Raw genomic sequence first — 15,808 nt, forward strand, 5'->3', positions numbered from 1 at the left:
ACATCGCATGAGTCGCTACTTCACCAGGTACAAGGTCTCTGCATTAGCTGATTCTTGTAAACCAAATGAAGGAAAGTTCATTTGGAAAAGGAAATTTGCAGGAAGGAAATTTGCAGAAACTACTGCAAATACTTACACCCAGTTTATTGGGGGTTTTTTGCTTATACAAGTACTCCCATAACAGTTAAGAAGGTCGCATTAGGATTTCACCACAATTTGTAGAAGGAAAACTACTTCTTTGGAAAAACTTTTGGATTCAAGTATCCAGGATATTTATAATTCTGCTATGCTACCATTGGATTTTTTAAGTTTGAAAGTCCAGTAGATTAGGTCAATGCTTGTAAACTAAAGAAACACCTCCAAATTATATTAAATAAAATTATCTTTTCGGGAAGTGATACTTTTACATCCTTAACTAAGTATTGAACTAGTAGCTTGATAAAATGTCCTGGCTTTAAGATAATGTAGAAATAGAAGGTTATTTGCTATAGTTAGCATTTTAATATCACAGCTGATTAGTTTAAGAATGTTAACCTCAATGTTCAGCACAAGTAGTTATGTTTTCCTCCAAGCTATTCTTCAGAGCTCCATAGGTTCCTAGTGAATGTGGTCAGTAAGGAAAACAAAAGCTCAAGCTTGTGACTTTGGAGCCTGTGCAACAGAAATGCATATGTTATTTTACATTTTTTGCAGAATGAGAACACTCATTTTGAGATTAGGGGTAGGGGGTGGGTAGCTTTGTTTATATGCTTCGAAACACTTAAATTAACTAGTTCTTTCCTAGCCCTGTATTAATTTCTCCGTCCATACTTGTGTAGTTATTTTTCCCATAAGCAGATGGATGCGATGCGGGGGGGAAGTAACTAAAACCTGTCCTAGTCTGCTGGAAAAAACTGTTGTGAAACTTCTTTCATACTTCGAAGGTTTCAAGATTAATTACTGTAGGTAAATTTCTGAGTAAATTTTATTTTGCCGCTTACTGTCAAGATTGATTTTTTTAGTGTCCTCTCCCACTCAAGATGTCTAAAAGTTTCAGGTACTATGTTCCATCCAGGATTTTTAAGTGCACATGGAGAATGAAAAGGATTTCCTGCATTCTAGAAAGATTTGTAATGACATTTCTCATCTCTCTGTTTTTTAAAGGGTTTTCTGCACTGCCAGAAGAACTGTACAGTTCAAGACATAAGCAAGAAGAACACCACAGAATATCTAAAGACAGTGACCCAACTGAACACCCTCCTATTGTCTCTGAGGAAGACGTGTCTGTCAGTTATTCTCCTTTTCAGGACAGTACTCCCAGGAGCGAGGCAGAGCTGTCAATGCCTGAGCTCCTGAGACAAGCACATAAGGAACAAGTAGAAGCTGAATTCTCAGGGAAACCCCAAGATGTGCCAGAAAAAACATCTGCTTCACAACATGAATATTTGTGAGTGTCAAAAGACCTGAACAAAACCTATACGGAACAGATTATCTCTTTGTGTAATAAGAGGATTTTACAGTTTTCTTTTAAACATTTGAACTCACTAGAATTTTCCTCCAGTTGTCCACACCAGTTCATTAGCTGCTACTGCAGGTGATGAAAACTTTTTAATCCATGCGGAGGAGCCTTCAGGATTGGGAGAGAAACTTCGTTTCTCACTGTGACCCTAAAGCAATCATCTGGTCTAGTACACATGAAAGATAAAGGATAATGTAAAGATGGGATTTCTTTTTCAAACTGTGTACATTTTTCATATATTAGATGGCAAGTAATGTTAAACTTAATGGAATTAACACTAGAGGGACCTTTCTTCAACTTCAGGATAGCTTTTTCAATTGAGGCAAAAATTTTCCAACTTAATCATTACTTACAAAACTCATAACCACACATTAGCAACTAGATCTTAAAGTAAATTTCATACGATCAAAAAACAGAAACAGGGTTTTATACAGACATGACGAAGTACTTCAGGGAACAACACATGATATGTCTAGATTCAGAAGACCTGCATTAGCCAAGCTTTGAATTCTGATTTGGTGCTGTCAGTGGGGTTGGTTTCATTTATTTGCAAAGGAGCTTGAAAAGAGTCAAGTTTCTTTCTTCCCGCCATCCCTAATGATGTGCCCACACCAAGAACTGAATGCAGAGTTGATTCAGGTATTCATAGGCTGGCAAAATATCAAGGATCCCCTTCCTAAGGAGTGATCTTCCTGAGCGCAATTAGCTTTGAGGCAAAAATACCTATACTTCCTAAGGATTTGCATGAGAAAAATGAATGTTTTTGAGGAATAGAGAATACATTTGAGACAATATTGCCAATACTTAAATAAAAGAGTAGTGATGACAGGGGAATATCACTATACTTCATATATCTAGTTTGAACTAGGAGGAAAGTTGGGCTGGATTTACATAGCTGATAAGGAACAGATACTAAAAGGAATTATACAATAATAAGTATGGCCTGCTGAATGGGGAAAAAAATGCTGGATCAATACTGTTTAACTTTTATACTACAATGAAATGTTTTCTTACTTTGGAACACAGTTGTATGAAGGGCAGTAGCTATGGGGGAGCACAACAAATTGTCAAACCCTGAGTTGTGCCAGGAAAAAACCAAACATATACAGGCAAGTTAATGTACTCATGTTGCTATTACTGTTATCTCCTCAGGGGACTGGTTATGGAAAAGAGAATCTGGACTCCTATTATTAAAATTTAATTATGTCCCCAGTTAATTTTTAGGATGAGGGAGGAAAAAAAAAAAATCAGGTCTGTAGATGCCAGCTCTCAAGCATCTCAGAAATTTCAGAAGTGAAAGATTTCATTTTTGCAAGCTCACTATTTTTCAGGCTGTAATTCCACCAGTTTTGATATAGTTGATTTTTGATTCTCTTTACTGATATACATGAAAAGAGAAAAGTCAGCCTCAGAAAAAGATTCCAGGCAGCGAAGTGGGTAATGTTTTCACAATTAGTATAAATCAGAAGTGACCTTTTTTAAGCTATTTACGTGATAAAACTCAGATGAAAGTTGGCTTAATAGCTGAAGTCACTATTATTCACCCACATGTAAGAAAACAATATTGCATGTATATGTGCTTTAATATATGTATTACTTTATGTAACATAAGTAATAATACATTTAAATAACTTGGAGCAGCAACTAAATCATAACAATGCTCAACAGTGAAAATAACTTTATAAACAAAGTAAGATTCCCTACTAAATTTCTGCTTGGTAAGGCTCCAACATTTGATGTAAATGTTGGTCTCTCCTCACCTGCATACCATGCAATTAATGTAAGATGTGCCTGACATCCATCTGCAGTGATCCAGTCTCTGTCCACCCACCCCCCAGAAAAACCAAACCAAAACAAAGGTAGTATGTACATTGGTGTGGGCACAGCTGACAGCCAAGCTCACACAAATCCTTTACAAAGACCAAGTTTTGCAGAATTGGGTGTAATGTCTGGACATCCATTTGAAGACTTTCTTAGTCTCTGGAGTTATTGTCAAGGACTATCAGTTATTTCTAGACTTTGCTAAACAACAGATTGATAACAATATTTCATCAGCACATAATGTTCTATTTATGGAAGCTGGAAAGGATTGTATGGTAGTAACTTTCCTTGAACCTGTAATTCACAGTCTCACAACTCCGGGAACAGAGCAGTCCACAGCACCAGTAACTGGAAAAGCAGCAAGCGAAAAATCTGCGCACTTCCATGTGGCAAAGGAAGAGAAAGAAAAAACATCCCCACAGCCCCCATCATCTGTTCAGAGAGGTGACTCTCCCATCATCCAAGAGCCTGAGGACCCCCAGCTCCACCAGGATGACCTCTCTCCAAAGAGAACTAGTCTAGTGATAGTGGAGTCAACTGATGAGCAGACAGAAAAGTTTGGAAGAGGCTACGAAGAGGAATCCATAGAAAAGGTAAATATCAACTTTGCCTCAAAGTTTTATGTCTCATTCTTTAAGAAAGGAATATTTTTAATGAGCCTAATTAGTCCCCATCTGCAACAGAGTCTGTCTCCTTTGTCTGTGGTTACAAGGCTAGCTATAGTTATTTGTATAGAGGTTTTGAAAGCTTAAGCAAAACCCAGATCCTGAAGTCTAGACTGTAATTCTGGTTCTGCTACCCTTATTGGTCCTATGTGCAAATGAGACCTGAAAAACAGAAGTAATGAAAACCAAAGAAATAATGATAAAAGCTTGTGAAGAAACGCAAGAGTAGCCCAGAGCAGCATGAAGAATGACATGAAAAATACCGTGAAATTAGTGAGATGGAAAAGAGACAGCAGGATGTACGTTGCAGAGCACTACGATGTACTAGAAGAAAATGACTTGAGAATGGTGTTTATGTAGCATGCAGGTAGTAAAGAGAAATGGAGACAGGAGATGGAAGACACTTAGTTGTGTAAGACAAAGGAACCTTATTGCAATGTTTGGAGAAGGGAAGATGTCAAGAGGCAATAAAAGAAAACAACTATACGGCTTTCAGTGGGGAATTTAAATTACTTCAAGAACGTTCAAGAATAAACAGCATTCTTTGCCCATCCTAAGTAGGAGAAAAGGAGAAGGCATAATTGGGCAGAAAAATAGTCTGACCAGTGAAGTTGGAGCAGAAAAAGCAAAGTTCTATTCAAGCAGGAATAATTTCCTGTTTTGACATTCACCTAGAAACAGGTTCTTCTTTCTTTGCTGTTTATGTTGCTAAATGTACCACCTCTGGAATTAAAAGTTTCAGGGCTCTGCCTCTGGGATCTCAGAAAAAGGTTGACTATGAAGTGTGTAGGATGATGCAAATGTTGAAAGATCAGCTACAATAGGGTCAATACAATGGCTGCTGTAGAAAAGGCTGCCCCCAAAGATAACATACTCTTTTTTTCCCCAGCAGTTCTTTTATTAAACTAAAACAGCACTGCTAAAAAGAAACAACCTCCTTCCTCATTTATTTTCCCCTTTATGCTTTTATACTGCTGACATTTCACAAGTATTATTTTCAGCCTCTCTTTGCCTTCTGAACTCTTCATGTAAACATTTAATTCTTCCCAATGCAGGAGCAAGAAGAGCTTCAACACTTACAACTAGTTTTCTTGCTCTTTCCAGTGCAAGGCTATTGATACATTGTTCTCTAGTTAAAACTGTTTACTCATTGTCTATATGCTGCACTGTGCACTTACCGCTATGGGGGATTAAAAGGCTTTAATCTAATCTTCTGTGCAATCAATACTGAAACCATAGGCGATACGTATGAATTCCAGAGATGGTGTTAGTAATACCTTCTAGACCACCTGCAGCCATGGCTGCCACAAACTTCAGGCTTGTCACTGGCAACCTTAAGAGCACTAAGATCACCAAAAGCATCCTATAGGATTAGTACCACAAAGATTCATCCTCCTTTTTTCAATATGCTAATGAACAGCTAATGTATAGTCAAGTGGCCAAAGCCTCCAGCCCCGCATCAGTGTTCAGCAGACTGAAGTCAGGTAAGAGGCCAAAATCCTAAAAGCAGAACTTTTCAGAAGTGAAGGTGTTTTTAGATAAAGACAGAACCTGTAAGTACTACTAGTACCCTGTACAACAGAGCACTGGTTCCATGCTTCCTCTAGGAAGTAGCAGAGGAGTTAGGTGGGCTGGAGACCAGCTCGGAGGACGAGGAGATGGTAACCACCAGGGTCATTCGTCGCCGGGTGATTATTCAGGTACCGAGTGTTGAAGGATGGCACGAGCCGGGGGTGACTGGGCCTGGTGGTGCCTTGAGGCATGCTGCTGGGACCCCGCTTGGCTGGGCTTGCACCTGAAGCTGGAATGCCCCTCATAAGCCATTCTAACACCTTTTCTTGAAGGGAGGCTTGTGGTACTACTGCTAACCCAACTCTAAACTCCATGAGATGCCTCAGTAGGAGGAGGACAAAGACTTCTCACCCCCATGAATGACACAGTCAGCTAACAAATATTTGCCCGTCCATTGTGGCATTAGTTTTTTGTGTGTGTCTAAGTATTTATTTGCAGAATTTTCTAACCTTTTGTTGTTGTTTTTGTTCTTTAACCAATTAACCAATTTTAAAACTAAAGTTCCCTATGTGAAGGATTTGCTTCATAAAACTTCATTCTTTGTCATACAGGCTGATAGTATGCCTGAAATGCCACCAGAAACAGTCACAGAAGAGCAATATACAGATGAACATGGCCACACAGTGGTAAAGAAGGTATTGTCAGTTATGCCCCTTGCTACCTTCTTACTGTCCTATAAGGTGAAGAATAAATACAGCCACATACACGCCTATTTTTTTTTTGTGAAGGGGCAGGACTTTTAAGAGTAGAGCATGGAAGGAACCAGAATTTCTGTTAATGAGAAATTCCAAGATGTGAAGGTTTGTTGTGATTTGCAAGATCATTCCATTTCAGAGTTTATAACCTAACATGACATTTTGTTAATTTTTCCACTTACAACCCATGAAAATTCTGCATAGATCCACATTTCTGAGAAAAAGTTAAAAAAAACCCCAACCAACCAACGCCCCCAATAAATGTAACACACCAAGACAATTTTATCTAAGATCATGTTTGCTCATGTTAATTAAAGTAATAGGCAGGTTTGCAAGAGCCAGATAAATCCAGACTTCAGATCTTCAAAATCCCCACTCAGCTTTGCCTGAACAGGTTCCTGAATTTCCATATCTGTACATAGAGTTCAATTTTTACAGCACAAAAAATATGGGGCGTACTTACTATGTGATGGCTTCATAAAATAAACATTTTTAGACCACGCTTACAAAGTGAATTCTGCACAGCACAAAGGTGGAAGAGGAACTTCTATGCTCCTTGCTTCATCTGACAATTCAGTGCTTAGGGAATTGGTCTAGGACTTGGCTGAATTCTGCTGTCTCCCAAGAGAACTTCACAGCCGCTCAGCTGGATAGCGTGTCTCTGGAAGCTGCTTGAATTCAAGTAACGCCAGCCAAATATTCCTGGGCACATTGCGCAAGAGTGAGCATGACTGTATTCTTCTGGGTAGGTCCATGCCTGGAGGGCACTACCCCCTCCTCTGTGACTCTTAAATATAAGTGACACAGTCTGAATGACCATCACAGCAAATAAGCTTTTGGACAAAGCAGGTGGTGACTGTCAAAAAAGGCTGGGAAGGTTGTATGAAAATGTAGAGTTCCGGGTCACACACAGACGGATGTGTACGTGTCATCCTGAGAAATTTATCCTGAACCCTATAATTCTTTGCTGCCCCTCTTTCTTTGGCTTTCTTTGCCTAGAAAGCTTAAGCACCCGTTTAGTCTCTTAGGTTGGTTAATTCTAGCTCACTAGTTCAGCAGTGGTTAGTACCATCAGTGTTACAATGTGATGTCCAAGTCCCTCTGTGAACCTAGTTCTAAGCATTTGGTAGCCAAACTGATAACCTCAATACTTTCAGAAGCCTTTGGGAAATGCCACTCTGAAAACGTTTTCTAGCAGTTGTGCATTTGTAAAGTATGTCTGCTCTCTAAAATATTATACATCTTTTCCTAATAATAACTACTACTTTAGAGAATCATTCCAATATCTATATTGTGTCTACTTGTGAAGTCAGTTTATGGAAGCTTTGCTGTGTGGTAACCTAAGTAGGGTGAACACATCAACTGACAGCTTTACTACAGGTGTACATGTTAAAGACTAAAACACTGAACCATCTAGGTAGGTTCGTGTAGAAAAAAAAATGCTGTTTGAGTAGAAAATACTATATGGAGAATAAGAAGGAATATGTCATTGTTAATTCTTTCAGGACAAAGTTCTATTTAATTCCTTCAGGTCACTAGAAAGATCATCCGGCGCTATGTTTCTCCAGATGGCACAGAAAAAGAGGAAATCCTAATGCAAGGAGCACCACAAACACCCGTCACAGTCGAAGAGGGAGATGGCTACTCCAAAGTTGTAAAACGGGTTGTGCTGAAGAGCGAGAGTGAACAGTCTGAGGTCAGATAATCTACTTCGCAATCATACAAAGCAGCAATACACCAACAGCGTACTTAGTAACTACATCTTACTCATGCCAACAACATTCAGTTTTGAATTATACTTTTAGAAGTTTTATTGTAGATGGAAAGGCTGGGGGTGGGAAGGCTGTCAGGGAAAATGGGAAGTTTTCTCTGAAAATAGGTCAGGATACAGATTCTGTGATTTATGAGAAGTACCAAATTCATAAAGAAAGTAGGTTTGTACTAAAATGACATATAGATGAATGGCAGATCTGTATTTGTTAGTATACCTCTTACTCTGATAAGAAAATTAGTGAACATTGTAATGAGGTTCTCTCATGCTCTCCAGGTTTCTACAACTAAATCCTTCTAAAACTATACAGTTATATTAGGTTTAAATTAGCAGAGTGTTCTTTTCTTTGAAGGGAGTAAAAAAAAAAAATGTATTACTTCCATGCAGACTGTAGAGCCAGGTAATTAAAAAGAAAAGAACAACCTGAAAAAGTAAGTGCTTTTCAGTTTATCTTTTCCTGCCTTAGGACATTTGTGTCAGCACAACTAAGGTCAGAAGCCAGTAACAGAGGTCGCTTTCAGCAGTACTGCAGTTGAAAGCGACATTTAACAACCAATCATTAGAAATGCTAAGACAACAATTGCTGCTCTCTCTTTGCAGAATTAATCATCAGAATTAGTTCTCTAGGAATAACAAGGAAACAAATTCTTTTTAGTTAGCTGACCACACCAGAGCTACTCTGTATCATACGGAACCCACCATATACATTAAATAAGTATTTTGCCAAATATCACGATTGTCACTTTCACAAGGCTTTCTAAAATTCTAGTCTGTTGCTCCTGTAAGAGTTCCTTGGTTTTACAAGTGTGACTCATCTCTCAAAAGACTATCTTAAAATTAAGATATGACCGATACCACTAATTGGTACTACCTGTGTGAACACAGCGAGGATTCACAGCAAGAGGTCCACTTGTCACTTGGTGTAACAACTTGGTGCCAGTACGGCAGCCCGTGGTATGGTGGAGGGTGCCAAAATCTCTGCTACCCTCAGGCAAGTTCAGGTTCCAGAAGCAGTTTTTGCCCTGCCAGCATAAAGCTGCTCAGTGGAATAAATTATCCAGGGGCGTTCCTGCTGTCTGAACTAGCACGTGTCTTACAACGTCTTGTTCTGGAGCTGTAAAGCAGGTAATAAAATGTGCACTCAGTATTTTGATGTGTACACATAGAAAGTGAGACACTTCTTATATGCTTGTTCTCTATGGCAATGATTAAGAAAGGGTGATGGAGTAACTAAAAGCTCCATTATGTAAATCATATCCAATATACTTCTGCTTTCTAACCTTCCAGGTGACCTTGTCTGAACCCGCTGTTGTGCCCGGTGCCTCCAAATTCCAGTCTGAACCAGTGGAAGGCCGGAAGGTCAGCAAAGTCATCAAGACCACTGTAGTGCAAGGAGAGAGAACGGAGAAACATCTGGGGGATGCTAGCTTAGCTACTGATCTTCCGTCAGCCAAAGAGGACTTTGAAGAGGTAAAAATGCCTTTTAACTATAAATACTACACAGGTGTCACAACATACATTGATAAAAATTCTACTCTACTGGGAGTTTTTTTGGTGGAGGATCATACTCAGCTACTGAGTATAAACTTCAGTTGTTACAGTCAGTCCTAAAAAGATTAGTATGTAAAGCATGTGTGTGGGAAGCTAACATTACAGAATTAGCTCTGAAACATTTTAAGATTCAAAAACCTATGGAGTCTTTAAGTGAAATTGTTAGAAATCATATGTGTGGTTAGTATTAAAAAAATCATGCATTCATATGTTACCACATATGAAGCTAATTTTAAAAATGGATACAGTTAAGTCTTATCTCTGAGTAGCTGATGTATTTGTCCTCAAAAGGAAAAAATAGCTACCAAGCTAATGAAGCACCATTCTTGGTTTTATGCTTTTTGTGATCAGTGTAGACATTGCAGTAATAGAAAAGTGATATTGCATTAATACAGCTTTTTCTATGAGGGACTGATAGCACTTCACTCTTACTCTATTTTATTGTCCCTTTGAATAACATGTGTAAAACACATCTTAAAGATTCATGTGGATAAAAGTTTTGCATCATTAGGTGCAACATAAGTACTTTTTTTAAAATTTGACAAAATATCATATAAAAGCATAGATGCAACAATGTCATGGCCCGGATGTTTTCTGCTGTCCAATGGTATTACATCTCGCAGGAAGACAAGCAGCACTAAGCTTTTAGATTGAAATGCCATATTTCCCCTTATGAATACAGGCCCAGCAGCCAGATCCTTCTGCCATCACAACAACAAAACAAAGCAAAACCAGGTTCAAATGGGTTCATGTATGGGTTCAAAGAAATGGCTTGGGAAATAACACGCTTTTGTCAAGAAGCCCATGGAAGATAACACAGACACATCCAGCCAAAATGAAAATGTAGCCTTTTTCATCTATTTTTCTGTTGTATACCTGTATTTTCTATGTATACCCATCTATGTACTGCTGGCAGTAAGAACAGGCAGCACAAGGTGACAGGTGGAACAGCTATCACAGTATTTTCTGTCACCGTAGCAGCTGTCATCAATAGATACAAAGGACGAGTTCTGCAGTGCGGTACTCTAAGGCCTCAAGTTGAGCAGCTTCAAAGTTGGAGAGAAAGTACCAAAACATACTTCAGTACAATTATTAGTAAAATGAAACTATCCTATACAAGAAACTAACTGATCTGCACGTTTGAGGAATGTTTGAAAGGATGCAAATGGCAGGCAGATGCTTCTCTTATTTCTCTATTCATAATTTTCTCAGTATTCGACTTCATTCATTATAGTGCTAAAGTATGAAGAGCAATTATTCTCTAAGTTTTTGTTTTAATTTGAAGTTTATGTTTTCATTTGAGGCTTTGAGCTATACAGGTAACAAAATGAAAGTCCAACTTCCCACCTTAGTAGAGAAAGAAATAATGAAAGAGGACGGATCGATTATTAAAAGGTTTGGCTTGGCATGTCAATGAACTGTTACTAGAAAAGGATTAACAAACTCATTATAAATAAGGAGATTTAAGTGAGTGTCTGAAGTGAAACCACTGGCAGCATCTAAGGCTTTATTTCCAAAAGTACTAAAGACTCCTACTAACATTATCTTACAGGAAGGGATAGATCTGCATTCACTTTAAAAGACCACTGGGGGCGTGGTGGGTCCAGCCTGGCCAGCAGCCAAGCACCACACAGCTGCTCCCTCACCTCCTCCTGCCCCACTGTGGAGCAGGGGAGAGATGGAAGAGCAAAAGTGAGAAAACTCATGAGTTGGGGAAAGACAGGTTAATAAGTGAAAGAACGAGAGAACAACCAAATAAGTGATGGAAATGCAATCACTCACCACCTCCCATGAGCAGACTGCTCAGAGACTGGCTAGGTATCAATGGTCACCTTGGAAGACATAACCCCCTGCATACCCCCATCTTCTTCCTCTGCCCTGTTTTTTACTGCCAAGCATGATGCTTTGTATTACAGAATATCCCTTTGGCCAGTTTGGGACAGCTGTCCTGGCTGTTTACCCTCCAGCTTCTCAACAGCCCCCTGCTAGGCCTACTCACCAAGCGGGGCAGTGGGGGGAAAAAAGATAAAGTCTTGATGCTGTGTAAGTGCAGTTGGGCAATAGCCAAAGCAGTGGTCTGTTATTGCCACTGTTTCAGACACAAACAGAAAACAGCACAGCAGGCAGGCTGCTGTGAAGGGAGGCAACTGCACCCTGGCTAGAATAAGTACTAAGGTGGGGGGGGGCGGAATCACTGCCTGGATGGTTTCCATAGGAGGCCATACAAGAATAATGGTGTGATTCACAGATAACATGAATCAAGGTTACATCAAAAATAGTTTTTCATACCAGTTGACTGTGTTATCATTTGACAATTTGAACATTATCAAAATAGAGATTATATCAAAATAATATATATCCGATATATGGAGATGGATAGATATATATAGATACATGCATGTGACAGTTGAGCCTTATGAAGAATGAGGCAGGGCAGATAGGAAAGTATTTTGCTGTACAGAAGTACAGCAAGTGTATTAATTTCTACCACACACAACTTGAGCCAAGGCTGCTACAAGCCTTTTCTTTCAGACCATTTGTATTGACAGTGGCCATCAAGATAGTAAAGCCAATGTTAGTATTTGAAATAACATCCTGACCAAACTGTGTATGTAATTGTAACAAGCTGTAATTGGTATCCCAGTTCACTGGGATGGAAGCCCCTATGAGCTGCAAACACATACCAGATCAGAGTTAGCAGGATGGCATCACAACAACACACTGAGAGCCCAGAGACCTGCTGCATCTGCTTTTGGATGAAGAACACACATTCCTGTCTGAGTGCTCCATCCAACAGAGGGACCTTTTGGTCATTCAGGTCAAATTAAGAAGTGTCAATTGGCTGATAGAAATCAGTCTATTCCTGGCTGAGCACTCAGGAATTTCCACGTGTTCTTGGCTTCCCATGGTCCTCTCTCAAGGACACTGACCAAAAATTTGGCTTCCGGGTAAAGTTAAGCAAGAGCCACCCAGCTGTCCTGTGACAACTACATTTATTTGCCTAGATCTGGAATGGAGGTAGTGAGGTTTAAGATTTTGACCTAGTAGAGTGAGACAGTTCCAGCGAGGTAAGAAAGTAATTAACAGAACAGTCTAGGGCACTAGATTGCCATGAATGTAGCTTTAATGGTTGGCAGAAGTGAGACTTGTTCACAAGTAAGTGTTTGAGAACTTAATCAGCTTAAAAGACTGCTGTACAGGATAACTCTGCATGTTCAAACTAAATATAGCAAATAGAAGGTCTTGTGTGAATTTCAACATACGCTGCATGTCTGTGTGATAGCATGTTTTTGCTGGGCATCTAAAACATATAGCATATAGAGATGACTTGCTATTACTTTACATTATGAAAGCCAGTTAAAGCAGTAGTGTGTTGTATTCAGAATGTATAGAGATTATCTTACCTAAGTAGCTGGCTTAAACTGCCAGCTACAGTTCTTCTCGTGTTATTTTAAAAGAAAGAGCCTTAAAACGGCAGCAAAAAGGGAACATTTTTAGAACCTCTCAGGGACTGTGGGCTTTTAACAAAAGTTCTCTCCTTCTTTTAGGACAATGCTGAGTAAAGCCAACACACAGAAGAGGACTGTGATGAAGGATCGGTATGGGAAACATGTTCACATAGAAGAGGTGGAAGACACACCAGAAGCGCTACCACAGGATGACCTCCAACACGACCTCCAGCAGCTCCTTAGACACTTCTGCAAAGAGGACTGGGAACAGGAGGCAAAGTGAGAAGCTGCTACCCCTCAACATCACCACATAACCATCCATCCAGTGTGCAGCATTCATCTTGTCTAGGTGTAGACATTATTACCTACATAATCACTGGAAGACACTGCCATTTCTACTTGTGCAGATGCAGTGAATTCATTTCTTCCCCCCGTATCTGATTTTGGGTTTTTGTTATTTTTTTACCCTGTAAGCTAATTTGTGACCAAAGATAGCATCCTTCATTCAGGATGATTTATCCACCGAATCGTCGTCTTTGTGCTGTACTGGGAATTTGTCAGCATCGCCACTTCTTGCCCTTCCTTTGCTTCTGCACTAGCTTCATGAAATCACGTTTGTCAAGCCAACTTCATCTACAGGCCTCTTCAAGTGACTATGTATATGCATCATAAGAAAAAGGGAGTTAACATGTAAACTGTATATAGTAAGAGTATTTGGACTTACAAGACTGCAGAAAACACACTGCCTATGACTACAATTAGCTTCATGGATTACAAGGTCTATTGACACTGCTGAACAGTGATTAATAAATAATGTTAACACAATCAACTGCAAACACAGACTGACTGAGGAGGAAGCACTGCAGATCTACTGCATCCTTAAGACTTCCAGTTTAGGGATCTATTATAGTTAAAGGCTCTAAGAGTCAGGCTAAAAACCTGGAAATTCAGCTGTTCTCATAGAGTAATAGCTGACAGTGGCCATTAATACTTCTAAGACCTTTGGACAGCCACTTAAAGATTCCAGAAAAACAAAATAAAATAAAAGAATACCCAATTAGGTAACCAACTTGCTAGCAGCTATATCTATGGCACATTTGCATACGGTATTAAAATCTTTTAGATCTGGACATGTGGCAGGGTGTATTAAACAATTATAACTACGGTAGTTTCCTGTTTTCATCACCGCTTAGCAAACCACACTGTCTAATTGGTGGTACTTCCCGCTGGCCACTGCACTGTAGATAACTATGAAGAAAGACTTACCCACTATACAAGGAGAATAATTAATTCACCGTGTTTTATCAAGATTGCCTCTTATCTGATACATGCATGTGGCATTTGAAGGTCAAAACCAAACCCTCCTATAATCATGTCAGCTTGTTAGCCCTCTTAGCACTGAGCGAGCAGTTTTTATCTTCCAATCAAGTGTTTTCTAAAGAGAAACTGCTCACAATCCTTGAAAAGCCAGTTTCTGTTAATATTTTGTTATCTATATATAATATATATATTTCTAAACCAACCCTCTGAAAACCACGATAGCATGTCTGCACTTTTATTTTCAAAAAAAAAGGGAACACAGAATCTGACATTTTGGGTGTTCTATACCTTAATATTTAATGGAGGGAGCTCTGAAGTGTTTTAGCATATAATACACACACAAACACACTAAATGTTTTTAAACAGCTATTTGAGTTTTTTAATAGTATGCTTGAAACCAGAGTAAAACAAATCCTCTCCTCTAGGAGTAATACTTTTTCCAAGCTTATCTGGCCTTCTACAATTAAAGGTTTGGTTTTCTTTTTAATGACTCACTCAGTGCTCAGAACAAGGGCACTTCCTCATTAAGGTAACGATGCCAAAAGCATGAAAACATCTTGGGAGTTCTGGCTTCCTGCAGGAAAACAACCCCAGGTGCCATGCTAACACTTTTTGGGCAGCAGAAAAAGTGTTTTGGTAGCCAAAACCAATGAGATCCGTGATGAAACATTTCACAACACGTCACGGTTTATGGTCAGAGACAGCACAGGTTGATCTTCAAGAACGGGGCTCTAAAGAAATGCATTTCTGTTGTGTTATTTGCGGTGCAGATGATGTTCTGTGTAACAGCATAATGGTTATTCACCTCTTATTTTGATTTTTTGCTGTGTTATCAAAGAACTTGAATACTGTGAGAAGAAGTGAATTTTAAGTTGACGAATCAGCATCTTGTTCCCATGGTGATAACACTAATTGAATATATCTATGAGGGCATGTATTAGTTAAAAATTAAAAAAAAATACAACACTAACAATACATAGCTGCAATGTGTACAATGGCTGATTTAACTAAATAAAAATGTACAAGTGTTAAATGTAGAAATAATGGCTCAGTCTCTTTTACTGCCAATGCAGCATAAAAAGGGACAGCATCCATTTGGGTACCTTAACTGAACTATCATAATTCCTCTGTACCCAGCTCCCTAAGATTTTTCTTTATTATTATATTTTTTGTTATCATTCTGCTATTCAGCACTCATTGGTGTCAGCCCTTATAGCAAACAGATACAGGGTCTTTTTAACAACCATTGATAATAGTTTCTCAAAGGGTAGCTAGCTATGCTTGCTAGTTATTTTATTGGGCCTGAAACTGCAGATTTTTGTCTTCAAATATGGCCCAAATGGCTTTTACAGTCAATTACTTTTTCAGCACCCAGAAATACTAATACTGAGAGTTTCTCAGCCACAGGAAAGATAAAATATAGGGTGAATTGCTGTAATGTCTTACATCCTTGTAATGCACAGAAA

The 15,808-nt window shown here is 39.0% G+C and overlaps 1 protein-coding gene across 21 annotated transcripts in view; it reads left to right on the plus strand.

The window, feature by feature from the left end:
• Positions 1–15,369, plus strand: part of ANK2 (ankyrin 2) — a gene marked incomplete at its 5' end in the record, with an annotated part of 366,277 nt that extends 350,908 nt beyond the window's left edge. For 18 of the 21 annotated variants that reach the window (XM_082051544.1, XM_082051541.1, XM_082051548.1 and 15 more), the window contains 8 exons: positions 1,144–1,426; positions 3,627–3,912; positions 5,592–5,684; positions 6,108–6,191; positions 7,783–7,947; positions 9,310–9,492; positions 10,877–10,968; positions 13,122–15,369. In XM_082051544.1, coding sequence (XP_081907670.1) covers positions 1,144–1,426; positions 3,627–3,912; positions 5,592–5,684; positions 6,108–6,191; positions 7,783–7,947; positions 9,310–9,492; positions 10,877–10,968; positions 13,122–13,305 — 1,370 coding nt within the window. In that variant the 3' untranslated portion in view covers positions 13,306–15,369. The remainder of the gene's footprint in view (positions 1–1,143; positions 1,427–3,626; positions 3,913–5,591; positions 5,685–6,107; positions 6,192–7,782; positions 7,948–9,309; positions 9,493–10,876; positions 10,969–13,121) is intronic. The other 3 variants (XM_082051535.1, XM_082051547.1, XM_082051539.1) reach the window with 3 other exon arrangements.
• Positions 15,370–15,808: the final 439 nt, after the last annotated feature.

Source organism: Streptopelia decaocto (assembly GCF_964273445.1).
Source record: "Streptopelia decaocto genome assembly, chromosome: 4".
Lineage (NCBI taxonomy): Eukaryota > Metazoa > Chordata > Aves > Columbiformes > Columbidae > Streptopelia > Streptopelia decaocto.